Below are 26,198 nucleotides of genomic sequence, written 5' to 3'. Positions count from 1 at the left end.
TGTTTATTCCCATCCCATTCTGACTGTGGACTTTATCTGTAAGGAAGAATAAATGTAAATTTAGGTAACATAAAACACAAACTCTGAATCAAGCTAAGGGAACCAGCTTTGGCAGAAGCATAATTATTCTGTCATTTCTGAATACCTTTATAACAGTTTTAAGTATCTGCTTTATTTTTCATAATTGGTCAAATGAAGACATAGTTTTCTATACTGCACATGAAATAAAATTCACACTGCAAAACATAAGATTAGACAGGTTGGAGGCATTGTTCTTTAAAAAGTGGGGGTAACAAATGAATTTATTTAATATTTATTATACATACTCACTGAATTGAATGTTGTTGTTTTTGCTATCAAACAAGGTTATGCATTCATCTCTTACACTGGCTATGTTAAAATTTAGCTTTAATTTTCTATTCATTTAATTGTAAGGACCTGTTTTGTAAGGACAAGGAAAATAAGAATAAGATTATATTTTTCATGGCATATCTTGTGTGATTGGCTACTGCAGCAAACATGACATGTAAAATCAACCATTTATTCTGTTGTTCAATTTTAATTTAGTTTTCCTTTGCGTATGAACAATGAAACATTGTGGAAATTATTGAACCATGGTCCTTTTACACCAGGAAACTTGAAAAGGACTGAAAGTTGTTCTATATTTGCTGTGGAAAGACTACAGATACTTTCTTTGTGTCTTTATCACCTTAAGGAAATGCAATTCAGTTATTTAATCTTTCCAGAACCCTTTTATACAACCTCTTAAAAAAAACCCTATGTTTTCTCATTGCCAAATAATAATAAGAATAACAATGCTGATGAACAGTTTATTAGTTGATTTGGTTTAGAAATGTTATTGTATGTTTTTATTAGAGAATAAAACTGAAGAATACTCAAAATAATGAGTGTTTCCAGCTGAAGAAAGTGAGTAAAATTCATCAGGCAGCTGCCTCTGAAGAATATTTTAACATATTTCTTGCTTAAAGCATAAAGTAGATAGGAAGAAAGTGTGGAAAAATAGTCAAGAGAGAGATGACAACATCTCAAAGAACACAAATGTATTTTCTGTTCCAATATATAATCTAAAATATCTGTTTTCTTGATTTCTCTTCCATCATACTGTCCATTATTTGTTCACCCATTTTCCCAATAGCTCTTAACAGAAAAGTTTTTGATTGTGGTGGCTCACATCTGGGAACAGAAATAAGAAATTACTGCAAAAGTGGAGGCTTTTAAAATATTCAAGTGTCTTGGTGCACTAACTTCCTCAAAAGCCTGCTGCTGCTTACCTGCAAGATGATTTTCTTAAGAGAATGGAAAGAAATGAGAGACTGAAATACAAGGGCCTTTGTTACTCTAAGCCCAGATGGTCACGTCTGTGATCAACTCAAGAAGCAGCTGGGAGGGAACAGCACAGAGAGCACTTCTTTGCCAAACAAGTTGCCACTCTAGGAAACAGTAGGGAAAACTGAAGATTATTGTGAGATGCCAGTAACCCTCATAATATCTTCCTTGCCATCTCCACCTTTGAAAATTTTCTCCTTAGGACTCCAATAAACATCTGTGATAGCTTTGGTTTTGCAGCCCCTGTGAATTAATGTGTGGACAGCTGCCAAGCAGGATGGTTCAGCCAAACCCACACCCTTCTGCCAGCTCTAAATACTGTGGCTTCTATGGTTGGCCAGCTGGGGACTGATGTGGCTAGCATCTTTTTTTTCTTTAATTAGTTTTCAGCCAACTCAGCTCTCTGGTCCAGCTCTTCATAGTACAGGTTGCTGTTGTGGTGTAGGAAATACTAAATCAAACAGGCCATGCTTACACTGGCTTTAAATGGTGGTGAAATGCAGCCTAAGACACTAATCCATAGCAGAGATGCTGATTATTATACTAGAAATTATTATGCTGAAAATTATACTAGAGCCTCAATTTATTAACTAATTTCTAAATCTTTATTAGTTAAAATAAATACTACTCAGCAGGAAAATGTAATGAATATTAAGAAAGTACATATAAAGGGTGGAGCTCACAAAGAAAGTGAATCAACAGGAGGAACCAAAAATTATCAGAAACAAAAAGAAGGCAATGATAAAAGACAATGTCAGAGATGAGAATTTGTGCCAACAGGAGGAAAAAAAGACCTGGTTTATCTGAATTTAGAGGCAGTCAGGGAAAGTACACACTTACACATTTTTTTGTGAGCTTTATTATGTTTTAATTTTAAAATAGAACAAAGAAAGGTGTTTGTCAGCCATTGGCTCAGCTGCTCTGCTTGCATTGTGCTTTCACTGACCCTGCCCTGGAGAGGTATCATTATTTAACTTCTCTAACTCAGCTTGGGAAGAACCTCTGGAGCTTGTGTATGCCTACATCCCACTGCAGTCTGGTCTGAGTAGAGCAGGTGGCCCAGGTCTGAGTCCAGCCAAGGTTTGAATATCCCTGGAAGGTGGTTTTGAAGTCTCTTCCCATATCTGACCACCTTCATGGTGGAATTTTTTTTTTTTCTTGTATCTCCATGACATTGGCTTGCAACCTGTGTCTGCTGCATCTCATCCTTCCCTTGTCAACCTCTAGCCTAGAGCCTGGTTCTGTCTTCTCTTTAGCCTTCTGCTAGGTGGCTGAAAGCAGAAATAAAACCCATCCTTAGCCTTCTCTTTTATTGTCTGGATTTGCTAACTGCTCAGCAATGTGCAATATTTTAAACATCTCTGTGTAACCAGTGGACAGAACTGCCTGCTAAGACCGACACATGAGTTGCACAGGATACAAGTTGGGTCAAATAAAAATGCCCTGTGCTTGCTGTGGCAGCTCCTCCTTGTTCAGACTGTTTTGCAGTGAGCTGTGTTCAGATTTAGTATGGATCCACTTGGTTTTGACCCACAATGAATTGTGGGTGGCCTGTTTTTCAAATTTACTTATTTATTTCTGTCCCTGGAGATAAAATAACTAACAACTCTTCTAGTGATTTCCTGCCAATCCTTAGAGAGGTGAATAAATCAGGCAAAGCTGCAGAAGTCTGTGTAGATTGTTAATTGAATGCTTAGACAAAAAGCTTTGGTGCTTTTAAGTTTAACTGTATCCCCCTTTTATCTGCTCATATGACATAAAATTAGAGGGATGATATATTTCTACCATCTGCAATCATGCTTGGAGATTGTGGGTTTCATTATTTTGCAAGGTGTGTACCTTTCTGTGCTTTTACACTGCTGTCATATAAGTAAGATTAGATGCTCAATCTGAAATGTGTCCTTTGCTCTTACAGGCAATAATGTAAGAACTGGGATGGATGAGGAAAAATTCAGTTATGTCTTCTGAATTGAGTATTTATTTTCTGTGTATTTTGTTAATCTGATTGTTTGCTAATGTGTTTTTCTCTCTCTCTGGTTTTCTGGTTTACCCCTTTAGGCCCTAGATGGGTTCTTCTTCGTAGTGAACCCAGAGGGTAATGTTGTGTTTGTTTCTGAGAATGTGACACAGTACCTGAGGTACAACCAAGAAGAGCTGATGAACACAAGCATATACAGCATCCTGCATGTAGGGGACCACAATGAATTTGTCAAAATCCTGCTGCCAAAATCTTTAGGTATATAACTTTTCCTGTTATTGTACCATTACTTACTTAACTTTGGTTTTGTAAGTCAGCATTTCAATAAGTTAAGTTAATGTCCTGACACTACTTACAGTTTCATCATATATATTATTTATTTTTAATGTATATATAGAGTATGAATGATTAATATTATTCTCAAAAGCATCCTCCACTCTTTTCAAATTCTTCCTTGTTAAAATTGCTCTTAGTAATTCATGTTAGCTGATATTTTTTAATGGATCTCCAGGGTGAATCACTAAAAGACAGCATTAGCTATGTGAACTCTCTGTTAGTTCCCTGTCTAGGCTGCTTGTTCCAAAAATGGCCCAGGAAAGGAGGAATATAAAAGAAAAAGCAGAAACCTCCTAATGTTAGATTTTTTTATTTCAATGGTTTTGTTCTCAGCAGTACTTACTCTTAACTTTCAAAAACTGTTTTTGTTAGTTGCAGCCATTTTTGGATTCATATTAATTTTAGTTTTAATGCTATTGAGTGTTGGAGAAGATGAAAAGAAAGAGAAAGTCAATACTAGGTTCCTCATTTACTCACAGCAGTTTGAAAAGTATTGCTCAATTCACTTTAGCATTTTATTACTGTACTTATATACTCTGAAGAAGCAAAAATGTAAATGACTAAAGTCAATATATTTCTGCATTTATTGCATTTTATAACTGAAGAGGGCAAGCAAAGAGTATTTTAAATATGACCCTGCCATTTCCTAATGTGTTGTATCAGTGATTCGCTCTGACTGATGTCCAGTACCTATATTTGTGCATCTCAGGATTTTGTTTCTTTTTTTACTTGTCTTGAGCACCGTGTTAGGCTTTAGTTTTATCCACAACTCCACCCAGGTCATTTCATCCCTTCAGTCTTTCCCATTGTAGCTGTGACTGTGTGTTTCAATATATTCCCTATTGTATTGCTTCCTGTTTTTATAAGGGCATATTAGTTTCATTTCTTTCCCTTCTAATCTGGACAGAGATTTTTATACAATGCAGCCATGTCTTTTAGAAGTACCTTTTAAGTTTACTGGAAAGATCCTACATACTGTCTTATTTTTTTCAGTCTCATAAATCAACTTGATCTGCCCAGTCAGTAGGCTTTTGCTGTGCTGTATAACTTTTATATGCACCAATATTTAGCCTTTCATTCTCCTTTCTGCTGTGTCATTTTGAGTCACTTGTGAAAACATAATAGCTGAACAAATTAGCAGTGCTCTTAAAATCTGTTAATTTTATAAATGACCTAGTTATGTGCTGGTTTGGGCTTTAATATTAAAATTAAATTGTTGTTGTTGTTAAATGAGCTTATTTCCCATCCAGTTTGTTAAACATCTTGATAATTTCCTGTGGATAAGCAGCAGAAATGTCTGGTCCCAGATTTATCTCACTATCTGATTTTGGTTTTGCTCAGTGAATGGGGGATCTTGGTCTGGAGACACTCCTAGGCGTAACAGCCATACCTTCAATTGTCGGATGCTGGTCAAACCTCTGGCTGATTCTGAAGAAGGCCATGATAACCAGGAAGCACATCAGAAATATGAAACTATGCAGTGCTTTGCTGTTTCTCAACCAAATTCCTTCAAGGAGGACGGTGAAGGTAATTACCATTTCCAGTTTGGGTTAATGCACTTTCAGAGCAGTTGATAAAGTGACCTTTAAGTCCTGAAAACTGGAAGAATTCTTAGGTTTGGGGTTTTTTTTAATTTAACTGTAGAAATGTGCTTTTGTCTTGGCTATGAGGATATACACTTGCATGCATGTATTCATTAAACCAGCTGAGAGAACTGAGAGAAATTCTGTTTACCTCAAAGGGAGATACCCTAGTTTTATATTGCTGAAATTGTAAGAAAAATGTAGCTGACTAGGAAGAAGGTTTCAAAGGGCAATTTTTCGAATTCTTAGAATTTGAAGACAATCGTGGTTCACCATTTCCTTTACCATTTACTACTTCAGCAGGTAAATTTCCTCAGATTGTTTTGTAAGTATTCAGGTAAGTAAAAATGGTTATTGTGAAGGTGAGTTCTCAGGAACATCAAGCACTTGAGGCAAGTTTAAGGAATTTGGCTTTAAAAGTACGAAGTGGTGAGTGTTGAAGAAATGTGCTCTTTGTGAGTGCAGTATATTCTCTTTTATTCCAGGTAGATTCATAAACATGTGCCAATACTTATGGATTGTGGTAGAGTCCTTGTTAATTTTTCTTCTGAAAGAAAACAGACCTACCTTTCCTGTTTTATTTAATGTTTTAGGAATTAATGAAGATACAAACCCTCTGAGTTTTGTCTATGCGTTTATTGGCACAAAATTTATATTTTGGTCTAAATAGATTTAAGGAAGTTTTTAAAAGTATTTCTGAACTCTTTGTGGAAGCAAAAGTCTTCCCTTTCCATAAAAATAAAATGAAGTAACATTTTTCTCTAAGATTTGCAGTCTTGCTTGATTTGTGTTGCAAGAAGAGCTCCAATGAAGGAAAGACCACTTCTTCCTTCGTCAGAGAGCTTTACTACACGCCAGGATCTTCAAGGTATTGTGAAATATGAGTAGAAGTTTTTAATTTTATTTCCTTTTCCTCACTGAAGAAATTGCTCTAACAAATACTTTCTAATGTGTCTAATATCAGGCAAAATAACATCATTGGACACAAGTACCATGCGAGCAGCTATGAAACCTGGCTGGGAGGATTTGGTGAGAAGATGCATTCAGAGGTTCCATTCACAGCACGAGGGAGAAATATCTTTTGCCAAGAGGCATCACCAGGAAGGTTAGGTTTCATACTTTTAGTACTTTTTATATTTAACCTGTTTGCCATTTATATCTCTTGGTTGTGCTCTCTTTGTTATGCTTTCAGGAAACAATCACCAGATACTGACAGTCCCTTTCTCAAGCTGTTTTACTTATGGCTCTCTAGGGATGTCTTCAGGTTTCTCACTGGTTGTTTTAGCCTTCTTGTTACAACTGTGCCATCCTGGAGTGTGTTTTAAATCTTCAACATGTCAAAATTATTTTGGAAGGAAAGACCCCCTTGCATGTTGTCCACCAAAATATTCACTGACCATTATTTCTTCAAAACCTCAACTCACACATTGCAGTTCATTGCCTGTATTCCCTTTCTTTACCAAAATGGACTTTTATTGTCACATTTCCTGTGAGAAACATTGAGTGTAAATTCCCAGTATGAGAGCTGCACCTCTCATACTGTTTGGAAACCTACACTGTTGCACTTTATCTAGCTGATAAGTGTTATAGGATATACCACAAGCACATCTACTCAGTCAAGATTATGGCAGGTAAGAAACAGGAAAGTACTGCACTTTGGAATGGTCCCCATGAGGTTTCTGTGGTAGTGACTGGGTGGAGATTTTTCATAAAACCCTTATACTTCTAATTCTAGTAACACAGATCCAAATTAATAAAAGCAAATAACCCTATCTAGTCCATGGGAAAGTAATTTCAAAACCAATTGGGAATAGCTGGGACGTTTCCAGTACAGAAGCATCATTCTTTGTGTTCATATTTAAAGAGCAGGGTTTACAGCTGGCTTATAACAAATAGTTACCATGGTCATTAAGCAACAGACATGTCATCTTGGATACTAAATTGTAACTGGAATATCAAATTATTCCACCAAATACACACCAAAAAAAAGAGCTTTAGTCATGAGGCATTAGTTAAGTGTCCTTTAATATGTTCTGCTTTTCTGAAATCTTCAGGTGGTGTTTTAGAAAAGTGGGGTCACAGAAATGCTGTGTTATTTTAGATAACAGGCATATACAGTAGAAGTGCTAAAAGTTCACAGTTTTGGGCTGTGATTTCAGACAGAACTGAAGAAGGCAGTATGCAATTAAAATTACACCAGGGATTTAGAGAGCAGTTGAAGGTAAGGACCCATTTGTGCCAGAGATGATTTCGGGGTATGTGTTATGTTATCCCAGCACTTTATTTCAGTCTTCTTGAAGTTATTCCTGACCAAATTAGCAGCTACTACCCTGAGTCCAAAGGTTGAATGAGTCCTATCTTAAGCTTTCTATGAAGTGGTAAAAATATAAATGTTTTGGAGTTTACACTGTATCATTTTGCAGTTGTGGCTTAGGATCATCATGTAAATTGTAGAATTAATCTAAGTGAGAGGGCTCTTCTTGTCAAAGTGAAAAGAGTGAGTGGTAAGAGGAGGGAAAACTTCTGGAATTACTTTCCTACAAATGATGCAGCACTGAAGAGGAATAATGGCAGAAATACTTCGCTCCCCTGCCCTGCAGTATGGAGAAGAAAACCAAGTCATATCTTGGGCTGGAGCATCTTTGTGCTTGCAGTTTTCAAGTCATTGTAGTTTGAGAATGGAAGCAGAGAAAGTAATGATCTTCTACATGTAATCCAGCAGTACAGTGTGAAAAAAATGCAGCATTAGCTTGATAAAAAATAAAAAACATGCTTTAAAATTATCTCTCAGTGTAAAATGCAGAATATATGGTAAGTTTTTATTGGCCACAGTCAGAAAAATAGCATTTCCTCAAGAGGAATATGGAAACATTCTTGTTTGCTTAAAGAATTAGTTTGGAAAATGATTTAAGTAGAGATTTCACTTGTATCCTGTTGGCATTGAGTACTGGAATTTCCTGGTGTGGTATATGCTAAAGTTAAGAGCTTTGGACCTTCTGGTGCCCAAAGGTTAAACTGAAACAATGACATACCTAACAGTGAAATTTTGTTTTGTATTGTTTCACTGTTGTAGGTTTTTGTTTTTCGTTACATTTTTACTCTGAAAAACCCCTTCTGGTTGTTTAAATTGTGCTTCCTGTTTCCTCACTGCCTAGATAATACTTTGCAACCTTGCAGAACAATATATAACTGTGGGGGACAGGGAAGGAAAGCAATCGTAACCAGTCTTGCAAGGCTGAAAATGTGCTAGCTCTATAGACCAGAAGAATAAAGGCCAGACTTGGAAAACCACATCATTTCATTACAACAGGAAATATTAAAAGACTAGCAATGAAATGAAGATCACATGATACTATTAAGTAAAAAAAATAAAATAAAAAAGAGAGACACAGAACCTCACAGAAAATATAGATGTATGAAAAAAAAAAAAGAAATTAAATGTATTTGTAGTGCTTCATTCCTGTTTTTTTCCCTAAATGATTATATGAAAAATTTTGAAGTATTTTACTTCTTTCATGTCTGCAATCCTGATGCGATTGCTTTTGGACTAAAAATTTTAAGTGACCACACTTGTTTCATTGATGTCAGAGAGTGAACAGTAGAATAAATGTTTGGCAGATTTCCTTTTCATAGCATGTTTTAATATTTCATTAAAGAAGTGTCACAGGGGTGTATGGAAGTTAAAAAACTGAATTTGTTGAAGTTCAGAATTACATTAAAAACTTAAAGGGCTGCAGGCCGTGTACAGTGAAGTAAACCCCAAATCTGAAATGCAATCAACCCTGAGAAAGGGTAGCAGAGCCCCAGTTTTGATTTAGGTAATTCTATTTGTAATTTTTTAGCTATATATATATTTTGTATTTGTTCTTTTCAAAGTAATAATTTTTCTTTCCAGTTCTCATTTCTAATTGTTCTTAGGTAAGAGTTTATGCTTTTTTTAAATTAAAGATGTAGTGAGAGTAACTGTTGCAAGACAATTTGGGCAGGCAATAAGGAGGAGAGTATACGGGCTAATGGAAACAGATGATCTAAAAACTAAGGACATTTATATCAAATCATCATGATGTAATGGTACAATGAGAAAGTGTTTGAGGAGCAAAAGGAATTAGACACATATTTGATGAAAAGTGAAATGGACCTCAAGAGCTTCCTGTCTGCTCCTGGAATACATTCTATTTCATAGCATCTTCCTGTTATTGCTGTCACTCCTTGCAGATTCTCATTTGATCACCCTGCAGCATGCGGGATCCTTTTTTTTGTACGCATTGCATCTATTTATTTTCAAAATGTTCTTTTTATTTGTTTTGCTTAATTAGCACCACATCTGCAGTATCAGTGCTAAGCATCAGATGTTGAGCAGCCGAGCTACGTGCCCTGCAGTTTGTCATTAGTTTACCTGTGTTGTTGTGCTTGCCTGCAGTGCTGAGGCAGGGGCTGGCCTTCAGCCCCGTTTATCGCTTTTCCCTGTCGGATGGCACCATCGTCTCTGCCCAAACGAAGAGCAAGCTCATCCGTTCTCAGACGACCAGTGAACCTCAGCTTGTCATCTCCTTGCATATGCTTCACAGGTAATCCTGGCCACTTCCTTGCGTCCACACTCCGCTAAGAGTCATGCAAAGCACAGGGTTGCCAAAGCAAATAGATTGTTTAAGGCTGATAGATTTCTGTTGACCCAGAACTGATATCATGGAAACAAAGTAAGATTTTGAAATCAATGCTTGCAGCAGGAAAAGACTGTAAGATTGTTTCAGAATTTAAAAATGGCATGGTGGATTTTCAATGCCATGTTCTTATTTTCAGTATTTTAATTTCCTGTATTTTACATAGTAGATAAACTTTCCAACAGTAGTTAAATCTAGAAAACTTATAATTCTTGTACTTCACATTCTGTTACTGGTTCTGGTTCTTCTTTAAAAAACATGTTATGATTACTAGGGCTGCACTTTAGACAAAATGTTACTTAATTCTTGATTCCCTTTATGCCTTGTCTTTTCTGGTGCTTGGCTTAGTGGCTCTCATATGTCCAGTCCTAAGGAGTGTCACTACTGTTAGTTTGGGGTTTTTTTCAAAAAGTAGAGACAAGAATATGCTAAAGTCAGGACTGAGTAATCACTGACATCAGTACTTTAACATACAATTTTTATTAAGTCATTGCAGATCCTGGTGTATTTGTATCAGACTTTGTTTCAGGCTTTATTCCCAGTCCTCTGTATCATTTTTCTTGAGAGGAAGAAAACAGTGCTAAACATAATTATAAGTGAAACCATGTTATAGAAATTGTAGATTGATCCGACTAAAAGCTGTCTGCAATTTGTTTTCTTTGGATTGCTGAATAGACCTAATATTTTATTAAGTGCCAAATCTTACATTTTAAAAAGCAAGCACTAATAATTTTTAAACGGTACTCATAAATTTTCTTGCACTTTTTTTAGCAGAGTGCTGGTACTACTGTACTTGTAATAAGGTTTTAAAAATACCCCTTTTTTATAGTTAATGTTTTTCACCTTTGCATTTATACCTAAGGTAACCAATACAGAATAAGGAGGTTCACTACTCTGTATTTTTCAATTATTTCGCTACTCACACTTTAGCAAAAGTGAAGGTGTATCTGCACTTACTTATACTGTGCAAGTAGGAATGGTTTTTGTCTCGTGGAGAATGCATATTAGGAATGTTCCATTTGTATTTGGTTTTGGAAGTCCAGAGTTGATTTGATTTTTTTTTTTTTTGGTCAGAATCTCATTTTTTTCCTTCCTAAACTACTTGACTCTGTCTCTTTTGTAGCTTTTAGTATTTGGGAATATATCTGATTTTCCTAATTTAAGTTTTAGCACAGAGTAAAAAGTATATTACATCCTCCCATAAACTAATTAAAATCTACTGAGGAAAAGAAAAGTGACCTTCAGGTGCTTTCACAAGAGCTTTTTCTCTGTGTGTGTGTCTCTCTCTTTTCTCTTTCTTCTGTCTTGAGGCTTAAATCTCTAAAATATGAGTTTCAGCTCCTGTGTGTGTGGTTTGTTGTTTTTCTTCTCCCCTTTTCCTAAATGCCTGTGCAGGACTGGATTGTTAACAGACTGTTCTCATTCTGAACAAGTATCCAGTAGTTCCCTTGGCTCACAGGCTGTTTTGGAGCAGTATTGAAATACTCTGGCAGTGTAAAAATGTGACTTTTTCAACTTTCTTTTCACTATGAACTTGGTGGGCAAATAGCCCACTCCAGCCTTGTGGTGGGGCTAACTTAGAGAAATTCAAAACTCCAGCAAACAGCTGTCCGCAGCTGTCTTGTAAAACATGTATTTGTTGGGTCATATGTTTCAGATGAGATTTCTTTCAGTTCTAGAAGTTAGCTCTTGCCAAATTGTAGAGGAAAGATACATTAAAGGGAGTGTGAAATTGTAACCTATCAGCATTTCTAATGACTGTCATTTAAATGAGGTTCAGTTTTGTTTTTCCTCTCTTTCATTGTTTTCTAATGAGGCACTGAAAAACCATACTGTTCATGTTCAGCCATGTTGAGAGTTGCATATCACTTTTGTCAAATTGTTGATTTGTTTTTGATTGTAGGGGTTTTGTGTTATTTTAAAGTGAGGTTTGGGGTTTTGCTTCTTTTTCCGTAATGTAATTGCAAGTTGGCCACTGTCATTTAGCTAACAGGCTGTTTTTCTTCCTCTCGCCACATAGAGAGCAGAATGTCTGTGGAATGAATCAGGATTTGACTGGACAAGGAATGGGGAAGATATTGAACCCAATTAGTTCCAGCAGCCCTGCCCATCAGGCCATGTGCAGTGGGAACCCAGGTCAGGATATGACCATCAGTAGCAATATAAATTTTGCCATAAATGGCCCAAAGGAGCAAGTGGGCATGCCAGCAGGCAGGTTTGGTGGTTCAGGGGGAATGAACCATGTGTCAAGCATACAAGCATCCACTCCTCAGGGTAGTAACTATGCACTAAAAATGAATAGCCCCTCTCAAAGCAGCCCCGGCATGAACCCAGGGCAGCCAAACTCTATGCTTTCCCCAAGGCATCGTGTGAGCCCTGGAGTGGCAGGAAGTCCTCGGATCCCACCCAGTCAGTTCTCCCCTGCAGGAAGCTTACATTCACCTGTGGGAGTCTGCAGCAGCACAGGAAATAGCCATAACTACACCAACAGTTCCCTGAACGCACTTCAGGCCCTCAGCGAGGGCCACGGCGTTTCTCTAGGATCGTCGTTGGCTTCACCTGACCTAAAAATGGGAAATTTACAAAATTCCCCTGTGAATATGAATCCTCCCCAGCTAAGCAAGATGGGAAGCCTGGACTCTAAAGACTGCTTTGGAATATATGGGGAGCAATCAGAAGGTACAACTGGACAAGCAGAGAGCAGCTGCCATTCAGGAGAACAGAAAGACAACAGCGATAGCAACATGCCACCAGTTGTCAGTGGCGAGAGACCTGATGGACAGAATAAACTGCACGATGGAAAAAGCCAGACAAAGCTCTTACAGTTGCTGACCACCAAATCGGATCAGATGGAGCCTTCACCTTTGTCCAGTACCATGGGAGACATTAACAAGGACTCCACAGGAGGGTTGCCTGGGTCTGGTTCAGCACACGGAACCTCGCTCAAGGAGAAGCATAAAATTTTGCACAGACTATTGCAGGACAGTAGTTCTCCTGTAGATTTGGCCAAGCTCACAGCAGAGGCCACAGGCAAAGAACTGAACCAGGAGTCCAGTAGCACAGCTCCTGGTTCAGAGGTGACTGTTAAACAGGAGCCAGCGAGTCCTAAGAAGAATAATAATGCACTACTTCGCTACTTGCTAGATAAAGATGATACTAAAGATATTGGTTTACCAGACATACCCCCAAAACTGGAGCGGTTGGACAGTAAGGCAGACCCTTCCGGTAGCACAAAGTTAATAGCTATGAGGACGGAAAAAGAAGAGATAAGCTTTGAGCCTAATGAACAGGTAAGCTAAGTTTTGTGTTATGTGTGAATGACTTGTTCCAGGCCTGCATTCCTGCCATCTGACTTCCACTGAGAGCAGCATCTTGGCACATCAGGAAGCTGTTACCTGTCTTTTGAAATCCAGTCTTCACTCAGTTTCCCAGTTGGTGATGATCACGCTGTGTAAAAGCACAGGCTCTGCCTGGGAGGAGATGGATAATGCAGGGTGCCTTTCCCAGATGGTAGTCAGGCAAAGAGAAAATACTCGTGACTCTTGGTTAGTGCTACCTAATTGACAGCTTTTCCCACAGGCTGAGGTTGAACTGCTGTTGTGCTTGCTAAATGGGTCCTTGACCTAGCCCAGCATAGCAGCTACACTCCTCCCATGGAAAACAGGTTCATGCTCAAGAACAGGGTTGTCTGAAAGGACTGATAACAACTTTGCATTTCTGGTCTTCATGTTATGCTTGACCTGCAAATTAAAATCAAAGCAAATAGACTTCTGTGCCAGTTTGGAGGATTTGATGGAGTTTTCTTGTCGTCTTAAAAATTCTTTATATTCAGCCTCAAGTTTCTGTGAAAGGTTAATCATTCAGTGCAGGGATCATGTTTCCTTATGCAAGGTTATCTGCATTGAATTTTGCATTCAGAATTTCTTAGCTTTCTGTGCAAGATCACTTGTTGCTGTGCTGCCCAACACAATAATAAACGCTGTATTGTTGGGACCTATACTAAGAAGTGTTATGTCACACTGGCTTTCATGCAGAATTCACTTTTCCAAAAGCAGCAGGTCCACCCAGAGTGCTCCAGTTTTCAGAGCTTTGCAAGAAAAGGGGACACAGTGAAAGCAATCTGCTCCTTCAGTGTTACTGTTTATATTATTTATAAAATGGGTAATTACAATATCAATTTTAGTATAAAGCATTTTCTGGGAAGGTTATAACTAGCTGGAGTTAATGATCCTTAGATTTGTCCTACACTATCAAATCTCCCAGCTGGTCATTAATCCCCAGGCAGCCCTGTGTGTGAAGCCTTAGTTTGTAAATCATGATCACATGCATATACAATGCAAATGTTCATGTGTCTCATTCACAGCCATATCCTTACTTTTAAAAATTTTGTCTATTTTCTAATGTGTAGACTAGGTTTCAGCTTGTTTATTTTTTTAACCCATGGTATCTTTTTATTATGTGTGCATAAAGACATTCTTGTTTATATTTTCTATATTGTATTGTGAGGCTGAGGAGGGATAGATGACATTTTCTTAGCCCCAAGACACAACATTGGATTATTATTTTTTTTATTTGCCCTTTTGGCAGTCTATAACTAGCAGACAGTTCTTTCAACAGTGGTTATAACCACAAAATACAGGCCAAATGTGCCACTGCAGTGTAGATACAGCATTGTTAAAATCTCAGTTATCCAGGCAACTCCTAAGGTTACTTTGCTGCTTTTGTTTCTACAAAATTTGACAACTCTTGTCACTATGTAGGAGCAATCGTGGTTTTTCAGTACTTCTCACACTTTAGGGGGAAACCAAGCCATATTGTACTAATTTCTCCTCACTGAAATTTGCACTGATTTATCCTCAAGCCTGGATGTTGGTTTAGTTTTCAATAGAAGCCTGTATTTTTTAGTGTCTGTAGAGATAGGGTTTAGATTCTCTTTGAGAACTGATGGTTCATTAGGCTAGAAAAATACAGATATCAAGAAATTCACAGCTAAACTAGCAAGAATGGCCTATTTTTAAAATGTCTGATAGATATCAGTTCCTAGTTCAAATCCTACACATTGAAGTCAGTACTAGATTGAAAGCAGAGATCTTCGATTGTCCAAAATTAGGTACTCAACAAGAATGTAAAATTTGGTAATCACAAAAAAAGTATGCCCTTCATCCGTAGATCAAAATCATGGCCTTCAGATGGTTTGTTCCCCTAGAATTAACTCTCGAAAAGAATTAAAATTTTCTCTTTCATGATCTCTGTGGAGTGCACAAGAAACCGTTCAGCCTACAAGCCAGTTCTCAGAGAGCAAGTTCTGTCCCCTCTAGAACTTTGTTGTCTAGTCCAAGGTAGTCCTACAAACTCCTTTTATTGCTGATGGAAACAGAAAAATACTCCAGGATGTTTTTATTATTTTTTTAACTTATCCTAATGTGTGACTAAATCAGATGAGGTAAGCTGTTCTTCACTGGTATTCCCGTTGACAAGTGGTAGCACAGGTGAACAGTTTAAACTAGCTGCTTTACTTTTTCATGGGCAACTTGTGTCTCACCCTAAATGTAAACATGAGACTAACTATAAAACCAGCTTTCAAGAAAGAGACTTCAGTGTCTACAGGCACTGCCAACCTCAAGCATTTGAAAATCAGGTCTCCTGAATGATGAACTTCCTAAAGTGAATGGTCTATTCATTTTTTATTTTTAGGTTTTACATTTCTGAGGCTGGGAAGGGATTTGAGGGGGTTGGAGTGCGGGCTGTGGATGTATTGCCTTTTCTTAAAATTTGGAGACAGAGTTTGTCTCCCAGGAGAGAGAGAACCGGAGGTACAGAAAGGTCTGGGAGTTGGGTTTGTTCAGAAAACCACAAAGAAGTGCAGGAGTCGTGATAAAGTGGTAAGGGCTTCCTCAGCTCCAAGGTATGGAGCAGCCAGTCTTGTCACTGTGATGGAAGACTGCTGGATAATGACAGAAGGGCTTTTGTTGCTCATGTTGGTTGTAAACAGAACTTCAAAACCCACTTAAAATGCAGTGAAATGCAGTGAAACCTGGAGCTGAATAAACAGAAGTCCAGCATGGAGTAGGAGAGGAAATGGTGGGGAATATAGAATAATGTAAGTGTTTAACTGTCTGAAGGCCAGGCCTTTAAACAAATAACCACTTTACCCCAATTATAAAATCACTAAAAATATTTAGCATCAAAACTCTTCAGCTTTGGAAGATGGTCTCCCACAGGAAGTGCTCATTGCCTAAATTTAGATCAAAGCTGGAACTATTTAGTACAAGACTAGAACACAGATTCTTGAGCTAAATTCTTCCATCCTCCTGCATCCTTCCCCCTCCTTTTTCCTCCCATATGTAAAAATTAGCCATGTGCTTGTGTTACCTATTTTGCAGGTTTATTTAAAACTTCTCCTCCCTGAGGAATGTTGTATTTTTAAGTAATTAGTCACTGGAGTGTGCAGTTTCTCTGGAAACTGTAGCAGAGCAGCAGTGGGATGGCCTCTACAAGGGAGATCAGTGTGTTGGGAGGCAACAGAGCCATTGCATTTTCTCCTTTTACTTTTGGTGTGACTTTCTGAGCAGGAAATGCTTTGAAGTGCACCACTGTACTAAAAATAGCAGTCTTCTAGGTAGTGTGTTTAAACATACTCTTCTGCAGAGAGCAGCAACTGACAGGAAGCCTTTCTCAAATGGCAGAGAATATTTCCAGCCCTGCCGTACCTTTTTCCCTTCCTTGGTGGGATGATGGTTATCAGGCTTTATTAGGCTGACTGCTGTTCCAGTTACAGCAGCTGGAGGGGAGGGGATGAAAGAGGGACCTGCTGGGGACACTCAGCAGGGTTTTTCCTCCAGCACCAACCGTAGTAGGGCTGTTGCTGTCGAGCACCACAAGTTCTCATATGGCTCACCACTGTTAGAAAGGGAAGAGAGTGTCCCTCAGCAGTAAACCTGCCTTCTCCTGCTCTCCCTGACTGTCCACTGCCAGGAGCAGCCCCTGTAGTGATCAGGAGGTGGTCAGATGTGGCAAGGACTGGCTGACAGCTTGGAGGGGAAGGAGAGTGAAAGTACAGGGGAACATTAGAGAAACATCATAAGCAATGTTAGATACGGCCTTGCTAAAGCAGCTTGTTCTCTGAGAAATCACCTGGGGGAGCGTGGAATAAAACCCTAATCTCCACAAGTGTACTCTCCTCTTTTTTGTTCAGTAGACCATAAGTACAGGCTGTTTGACAGGGACTTTGCAATGCAACAGTCTGCACAAATGCTGTTCCAGAAATCATCTGAAGTATGTACATTTTTGTCCTAAAACTCAGAAACTGCTCTAGTGTTCCTCGCATACTTATCAATTCTCCTGTATTCATGCTTTATGTGGAAACCAGTATCTTCCCAGTACTAGCATATTTTCTCTACACATGCCACTCATCTTTAAAAAACCTATTTCTGGTTTAATAGTCCAGAATCCATTAAGTTCATGAGGAACATTTGTTTCTTCTTGAAATTCTATCAGAACCTTAGAATGGGGATTCCATTTTCTGAATGTCTTTCAATTAGAGTTCTACTTTCAAATGTTAGTCATAGAATAGCTTGATAATTTAATAGGATTTCTAGCCAATTTTATGTTTATTGCAGTTACCAGGGAGAAAAATACTGTATTGGTTCCACTTCTAATTTCTTTTCCCCTTCTTTTTTCTAATCCTTTGATTTATCGCCAGTTTGGAGCAGGGATTTGGTTTCATTTGCCTCTTACGGTCAAATGCTTTGCCTGTACTTCTGAGGTAGAAGATGAACTAAATTTCAAATTTATGCAAATCAGGTGTACTTTCAAGTTGTGTCCCCACCAAAAGACATCCTGTTGTAAGTCCTTACAGTACAGGGTCACAGTGCAAGCCATGGGCAATGCCTATGGCAGGAAGGAGATTTCCGGAGGCTTGAGTATCTTATCCAGTCCTTCACAATCCATGGAAGCCAGGCTTTGAAACAGCAACTTTTGTAAACCAAACTTCATGTTGAGGTGCAGCTGCCTTTCAGTACAGCTTCTGTAAGCTCTTAAATTTAATCTGTATTTCTGTATATGACAGTATAAAATAAGTACTTTTCAAATGCAAAAGTATCCCTGAGAATTATTTGTCTTACACTTTCTGGCACCTAGTGCCCAAGTTCTACAGTGATTTTCATAATTGCATTACTTAGACATAGTTAAAATACCCACACAAGAATTTTCTTGTGATTCTTAGCACTTTATCAGGTGGTTTTTTGGGTTTTTTTTAATTCCTGACAAAGAATTGTTTCTCAGGGAATTTAGGGTGTGCCTTCTATTTACACAAAATTCAATTTAGGCCATTAACAAAGTAAATATAGAATATAAATAAAATAAAAATCCCATGAATCTAACCAAGTAAATATTTTAATGCTAGTTTCTGCACATATGGTGCCATTTGAGGGTGAGTCTGGAAAGACTTAGGCTAACATCATAGGTTGGTGTTAATTCCAAATCTCTTGGAGCTTTTGTAGCAGTTGAGAACCCTGATAAAAATATAAAGTTCAAGTATTTAATATTGATTATTAAGCAAAAAAAAGGAGAAGGTTATGTATTTGGGTTGTTGTAATTACATCTGTTGTATTTGTCCTTTCTTGCCACTTCTGAGAGGAATTAGAAACATCTTAGGGAGTGCAGTTTTCTGACATATTTGGATCAATATGTTCTTCATTGGTATTTTTTTTTTAGGTTTGGTTTTGAGGTTGCTTTTATATATATATATATATATATATATATATATATATGTAGTGTTTGAACAAAGAATTGCAGTAGCCAGAATGCTAAAAGAAAAGATGACACAAAATCCCACATAAAACCAACCAAAAAACCCCCCTGCAACATATAAAACTTCCCTTTGCTGTTGTCTCAGATCCATGTAATGAAGGCCATATGTCTTAATTCCCCCAAAGAGTACTGAATCATCCTTCTATAATTTATGATGCTCTATATCAGTCTCTTCTCCTGGCTCTTACAGTCTTCTTGTAGCAGATCTCCCATCGCTCAAACTGCAGCTCCTATAAACATCACTCATGGCTGTCTCTTGGAGCACCTTTTTGAATCTGCTTATCACCTGTCCCTGCAGAGATTTAGGCTTCATATAATCACTTTTGATTCCTCCTTGCTCAGCCTTTTCTACTGATGTGCTGGGTCCACCCAGCTGCTTGTAATTGCCTGGAAAGCAGTGAGTCATCAGAGGGATTTGTTAAGAACAGGTAATCTTGGACCAGCCAACCTGTTTCCCTTCAGCAAGAGGGTAGCAGAATTGTTGGCATAATAGAAATAGCATGTCAAGGTGTTTAGATTTGAGTAAGGCCCTTTTCCTTGTGGCAGGGTAGAGGTGCATGGTCAAGATGAAACTGCTGTGAGTGGTGAGGAAGCTGTTTGGAAATCCCTCCACACACAGTGGTTATTGAAGGATTCACTGTCAAAATGGAGATGCTGCAGGACTCGTGCAGCATCTAGAGCTGCTCAGTGTTTTAGTTAACCTAAATGACCTGATATGACAATAGAGCTTGGTAAAGCTGGGTGTGGCACTTGAATGTCTGCAAAGACCCTGGAGGTCTCAGTTCAGATTCAGCTGCAATGAAGAGATACAGAAACAAAATATTAGAACATTCAGAGTGAATAAATGCTATTTATTATCATTACTCAAGAATAATGTCTCAGATTTTTTCTTTTTTTTTTTTTTTAATATGAGGGGAGAAGTGACTAAATAGGAGTTTTTCAGAGCTGTTCTAGGGATCTTAGTGATGACAAGATGAGTGAGAGTAAGTAAATGTCATGTAATTAAAAGAATCACATGCATTTCTGGAATATGCCATCAAAGCATACTATGTGTAGAGGAAATTTTCTGCTTTAGCCAGCAGCTATAAGGCTTCATTTTAAGTCCTGTCTTGGACATGGCTTCAGCAAAAGTGTGGATCAACTAAAAGCAATCCATAAGAGCAGCAAGAGTAAATATGAGGCCTAGAAAACAGGTTATTTGCTGAAGAAGATTCACAAGTTGAGATTGTGTGTTCATTTCAGCTTAAAACACAAAAGGGCACGTGTTTTCAAATAAAGAAAAAGTTAGAAAAAGAAAGGGGGTAGCACAATAAGTTCTCCAGATTCAAAATATGATTGGAAGGAAGGGTCTAAATATCTGTGTGAGAGATTTTGCATTGAGACTTATAAAAGAAATACAAGAGTAGCAAGGATGGCAGAGTGCTGAAACCAATTCTCCAGGGAAGCTGTGGATTTTCTGTCTCTGGATGTCTTTAACAAGCAACTGTATGAACTTCCATAGGGAATGGCATACACTGATTTTGCCTGGAGGCTTTAAATTTCTTCCAGTCCTCTGATTTCCTACCATTTTGCCAATAACACCAGCCTCTGGATCACCCATGTGCTGCCTTTTAATGGAGTGAATTCTCTCCTCTTTTGCATCATATACTACAATTTATATGACTAGGACATGATGTAGAAATAATAAAAAATAGCACCATGATTATTTGCAGTCAGTCACCCAAGAAAAGCACTTAGCAGTGTAACCTTGGGGCATTTTAGCTACCTTTGAATAAAACAGCTGGACTTCCCAGGAGCAGGCTAGATGTGGTGGCAGGAGTTCTCTATAGGCTAATGTGCAGTGCTTCCTAGCTAGCCTGTGAGAACCTCAGTAGGTATTTTAAAGCCATGTCAGGTATTTCTGCAGTATCCTGTGAAAGAATTGTATTTCAGTTCTGCATGTTTGTGGTATTATTTCTCAGTTCCCCATCCTTCATGGGTGGCTGCTCATTCTGCCTCTCCGCTGTCCTTGCACATTTCCTAATGAAGATACTGATTTTGGGTAGATATTTGTTATAAATACTGCTATGGTATATTTACTGCTCAAGATGGTAGTAAACTGAAACCAGACATCCTGCTCTTGATTATTACCCAAGTTTTACCCTTATCAAGAGTTTAGGATTGGAGAATATAGTTGCAATGATTTCCACATTTCAGTCAGAAAACTATTTTAATTCTGAGGTTTTAGACAGAGAAGCTGACAAAAGAGAAGACCAGTGAAAATCGGTATATATAAGAAAAACAAGCAGGTCGGTAATTATGTTAGTGTAAGGTGAACTTAATTTTTCTCCCATCTTTATTTCATTAATTTTCTGCTGAATTTAAATGTAAATTCATATGTAGATGTAGATTTCTCTTGTCATACTCTAGAGAAGTTATTTTCAATGATTTGGGAAGTTAGGAGTATAATAAATTCCCAATCCTATGTATAGATCTTGCCAGATAACCTGTGTAGAGTTATTCAGTGTTCAGGTTTTGAATATAACAAAGAAAAGGCATGTGGGGAATTGGTATAGCCATAAAGTAACTTTCTGATTGTATGCTTTTAATCAAGTCATAAAGAGACCAGAAATACAACTGTGTTGCAAGAAATAGCAGTTATACCTACGTAAACCCCCATCTGCAGCGCTCCTGGCTCTCCTGTTATCCCTGCTGTCGGCCCGGATCACAGAGTGCACAGGGAGGAATCCCCCTGTTGCCCAGGGTATGGAATCATACGTCCCCATGAGGGGCTTTTGAAGGGTGCCAGTGCCGCTCTGGGCTCCCCAAAAGCAGGGCAGACTAGCCCTGGGAAGCCTTCCCAGTCCCCTTCCAACAGGTTTGTGAGCTTCCCCCACATCAGGCCTGTTGCCAGACACATCCGAGGCCGCTGCGGGCGTGACACTGGGGGCTGCCCGGCCTGGCCAACAGCCGGCGAGCAGCGACCTGTACTGGGGTTTGTGTGTTCTTTGTTGCAGCCAGGCAGTGAGCTGGATAACTTGGAAGAGATTCTGGATGACCTGCAGAACAGCCAGTTACCACAGCTTTTCCCAGATAGCCGCCCAGGCGTGCCAGCGGGCTCGGTCGACAAGCAAGCCATCATCAATGACCTCATGCAGCTCACCAGTGACAGCAGCCCCGGCGCGGCGGTGGCCACCCAGAAACCAGCAATGAGGATTTCACAGAGCAGTGAGTGCCCCCCGTCCTCCGCACGCGTACACCGGGCTCGGGAACCCCCGGTCAGGGTCAGCCAGGGAGGAACCGGGCAGCTCCCGGTCCTGGGCGGGTGTTGTGTGGTGGCAGAGCGCCATCTGCGGTCGTCCCAGCTCCAGGCACACGGGGGCTGTGTCTAGCTCACACACCCTGAGTGAGAGTCTGTGTCCCCGGAGACGTTTTCAGGTGTACCCTCAAATCAAACATCCCCTCCTGGGGTGACAGGTGACACTGCTGTTGGCAGGGCTTTGGCACGGAGAGCGCGTGCATCTCTTTGCGATGCAGGTCTTTCTTTCCTGGCAGCTCTTGCAGCGAAGCTTTTCTAAGCATGAAGGAGAGTCTTCTTCTAAAACCACAAGATTAATAGAAGGACAGAAGATTAAGAATGCCCAACTTTAATTTGAGATTGTGGCTTTTAGTTGAGTCACTTCCAGCTGACGGCTTTCCTTAACCTTATTAATCAGCTTACAAATCAGCATTGAAACATTGGTTTGCCATCATAATAGACTGGAAAGCAAGCAAGACAGGAGTCTTATCAAGTACTAATGTTGAATAAAATAGCATGAAAAACCACTGCTTCATTTTTTGCTCCTGTTGGCTAGGATGGCTGCATCTATTTACTTCCTTATATGTGCTCTAGGTTTTTTTCTTGTAGTACATGGGGTTTAGATAATATTTTTAGCCATTCTGATAATATTAAACTAACACTGAGCCACTTTCAAATTCACTCAAATTACTTAAAAATGTTTACATAAATACTAATATTCTATCAATGAATATTAGTGTGTAAATTCATATTAAGGCCACTTCAGATTCTTAAATTATCACTTGTTATCCATGTTGCTCAGAGAAGGATGCTTGGGTTTAATGTACTTGCTTTTGTGAGTATAGAGGTACTAACAGCAACACCTCCAAAGTCAGAAGGGAATCTCTGTGCATATGAAGTCTTCAGCATATTCTTCCTGAAGTAAGGTCTGTTTGTTCCTTCCAGCCTTTTGGCTTTCTAGGGGTAACCTAGCTTTAAATGTGCATTTAAAGCTACTGGCAGTACAGTAACTGTATGACTGTAAATGGTTAGCAGCAGTTCTGTAAAAGCAGCATCCTATTTCCCATCTAAATTAAAACCTAAAATATTTTCCCCCAGCTCAATCTTGTGTCTGTGCCTGATTCCCCTAGGAACTTGTGCCTCGTGTTCACTAGAAGAGCATACAGAAAACAAGTCCACAGAAAAAGTGAGGGGCCTCTCATATGCTCACAAAAAAACAATGTAGAATGAATGTCAAATCACAGACAATTCCAGAAGAGATTTGGGGTTTTTCATAGTTGTTTTTTCTGATGAAATAACAAACTTTAATTTGACAGGTTTTAGTGAATTACATTTGTTTTCAACAGACAAATATTTTTGCCTGTTGAAAAGTAGAAAGGCTGCTAGATCTGCCAAATTGCTAGAGTCTGTTACATGGAGGATAGGGAGCCTCCTTCAGTCCCATCCTGACAAAGAGCAGAATTAGCAGGAGGTAATGTGATCTAAGCACCACCACAGCTCATCAACTGTGTTGTTATTTTGTGCCACATTTCCAGAATTTCTTTTTGTAATATTAGTTGATGCTGGCAAAGCTGCACATAAAATAACTCATTTATCTATGTGATGTGTCAAACTTCTGGAGCAAACTGTTCTGAAACTGTCACTGAAGTTTAATTTTGCTTCAGTCCTTAGATTTTGTGATAACCCCTAATCTTGCGAAAGAAATTTTTGCTTCATAAGTAAGTTTTGTTTGCTTAGTTGAACAGGCAGACAAGACAAAACTTAAATCTCATGGTTAGGAGTTAGGTGTATGTAATGTGATATATTTTCTGTACACACATACAAGCAAATACACCTGGCAAAGAACTTACATTAAAAAAAAATACGATGAGTTCCTCTAGTCTGGTTTTACAAAATAAAAGTCAGTGACCTCTGTTGTGAGATATTTCTGTGCATTTTAGCAAACTTGCTAAACCTCATGTAAGTTTTCAGATTCAAAAGTAGCACTACTTCGATCTAAAATAAGAAAGTATTAATTTAACTTCTCAGTAATGTGATGAACACAAAAATGCAGAAGTGCCTCTCCTAGGGGAAGCTATCAGAAAGTATTGCAAATAGTATTTTCACAAAAATATTTCATTTACTTGCATGCATTTCATGGGTATGATTGGAAGTAGAATCAAAGCTACAAGGTCACTGTTTGATTCATGTTTGAGAGCTAGTTGAGCACACAGAGGATGCTTTCATGCATTGGAACATTGCCCAAAGACCAGCTGAGCCAGATGCTTGCCAGTCACAGTCTGAAACTCACTTTGCTGAGGCAGGCTGCCATTTTATTTGCAGAGGTTGATTTTAAAAGCACAACCCAGAAGAAAGTAGTTACATAAAGATGGCAGCAATCATCAAGGATATGGTTCTTTTTTTTACCAGAATATTAAGGTGGCACAGCTCTGATTCTGGGCTGTTTTTTTGTTGTTGCTGAATCACAGAAGTATTTCTTTTTATCAATGACAAAAAATGTAAAAGCCGAAAAATTAAGAGGTACATGGTGAAACGGGGCTGTGGGATCCAATATAGAGTCAGTCTGTCCTTAATTTTGAAAACTTCTTCAGGGGCACAGCTTGTGCTGGAAAACTCTCCAAACTGAGATAATTCCTAACAATCTGCCTGAGGATGGCATCTGCATGCAATTACAGTCCTACTAGGTATAAGAGTAATTGACAGTAGTATGCACATCACATAGTGGTATATTTTGCTGTAGTGGCTCTTCTGTCAGTTAAATTGCATAATTTAAAGTTTTTGTGTATATACATCATATCTGGTTTGTGTTTAGTGTCAGAATGTTCCATTGTGAAATTTATATTTAAATGTCAAGAAGAGATGTATCTCAGACAGATATGAAGTGAGTAAATTATGCAACATTAAATAGCTGAGCCCAAGAGCTTTAATTGTGTCTAGGTTCTTTTCTTTTTTTTTCTTTTTTTTTTTTTTTTTTAAACCTAGTGAAGTTTCCATTCTTTTAACTTTGCTTTTTTTCTTTGCTCCTCCTGTCTAGCTTTTAATAACCCACGAGCAGGGCAACTGGGCAGGTTGTTACCAAACCAGAATTTACCACTTGACATAACACTGCAGAACCCAACAGGTGCAGGAACTTTCCCACCCATAAGAACGAGTAGCCCCTACTCAGTGATACCTCAGCCGGGACTGATGGGCAGGAATGAAGGGATGATAGGAAGTCAAGGAACTTTAGGCAACAGCAGCGCAGGTAAGATGATTTTCTTTTTTTTTTTTTTCCCAAATATACTTGAGTAACAGGCTATAGCATGTGCAGCTCAACATTGGGGTTGATGCTGCTGCAGATGATTACTCTCCATGAAGTCTGTTTTGTGGGATATTATATATTGGCATATTTATTTTGAATTTCTCTGTCTGCATATTTTTAGTCCTGCCTTTTATGCACTGGTTTTTACCTACTTATAGAGATGGGTCTTTCAAAACAAAATCATGGGCAATACTGTTGCCCTTATGATGTTGGCTTTGCCCTCAATTATTCTTTACTTAGTAGTCTTAGCTCCTTTTTGGGAACCATCAGATGTTGCAATTAACAGCATGTTCACCTAATAAGGGACAAACATATAGCCTGTTTGACAAGAAAAGTCTGGCTGATGGATTTATTTCAACTAGTGCATAATATGAGATTGTGCAAGTGTGTGACAACCCTGTAAGAGCTCTGAGTAAATAAATGGGCATTGGAAATCTTCTCAGCTGGCTATTTGGTGTCAAATATGTGTATTCAGTTGGCATCAGTATTAAAAGAGACATGCAGCCACAGGCTGAAATATTTTATTTAGGCAGTTTAGAGATCAACTTGCATTCTTTCAAGTGTCATCTTACTTTCGTGTTCTATATACATGTTAGAGGATTTTATTCGTCTTATGTATACAAGTTAGAGAATATTATTGTGTTCCTGCCTTGCTCTAGCACAGCACATCTTTCATCTGATAGAATATGTACACAAATGGACTGAACCTGAGGATGTAACACTAAAGCAAATTTTGTACAGCAGCTCTTCAGAGCGTTTTTCTCTGGTTTTATGTCACCAAATATTTGAACTGATAAGTAATAATTGTTTGTGTGGCTTTTAGTATTCATTTTGGGATTTTGCATAATGCAACTGAAAAAACCAGTCTGAACCACTAATCCGACCTGAAATCAGTGTTTTATTT

At 38.5% G+C, this 26,198-nt stretch overlaps 1 protein-coding gene across 4 annotated transcripts in view; it reads left to right on the top strand.

Moving 5' to 3' along the window:
- The window catches only part of NCOA2 (nuclear receptor coactivator 2), a 188,357-nt gene that overhangs the window by 137,523 nt on the left and 24,636 nt on the right, over positions 1–26,198 (top strand). For all 4 annotated transcript variants that reach the window (XM_059862013.1, XM_059862005.1, XM_059862021.1 and 1 more), the window contains 8 exons: positions 3,406–3,583; positions 5,003–5,188; positions 6,011–6,112; positions 6,209–6,349; positions 9,665–9,812; positions 11,926–13,195; positions 21,713–21,923; positions 25,028–25,237. In XM_059862013.1, coding sequence (XP_059717996.1) covers positions 3,406–3,583; positions 5,003–5,188; positions 6,011–6,112; positions 6,209–6,349; positions 9,665–9,812; positions 11,926–13,195; positions 21,713–21,923; positions 25,028–25,237 — 2,446 coding nt within the window. The remainder of the gene's footprint in view (positions 1–3,405; positions 3,584–5,002; positions 5,189–6,010; positions 6,113–6,208; positions 6,350–9,664; positions 9,813–11,925; positions 13,196–21,712; positions 21,924–25,027; positions 25,238–26,198) is intronic.

The sequence above is a fragment of the Haemorhous mexicanus genome, chromosome 1, assembly GCF_027477595.1.
Source record: "Haemorhous mexicanus isolate bHaeMex1 chromosome 1, bHaeMex1.pri, whole genome shotgun sequence".
Lineage (NCBI taxonomy): Eukaryota > Metazoa > Chordata > Aves > Passeriformes > Fringillidae > Haemorhous > Haemorhous mexicanus.
Note: the sequence above shows the minus strand (reverse complement) of the source record. Positions and strands in the feature narration are given on the sequence as shown.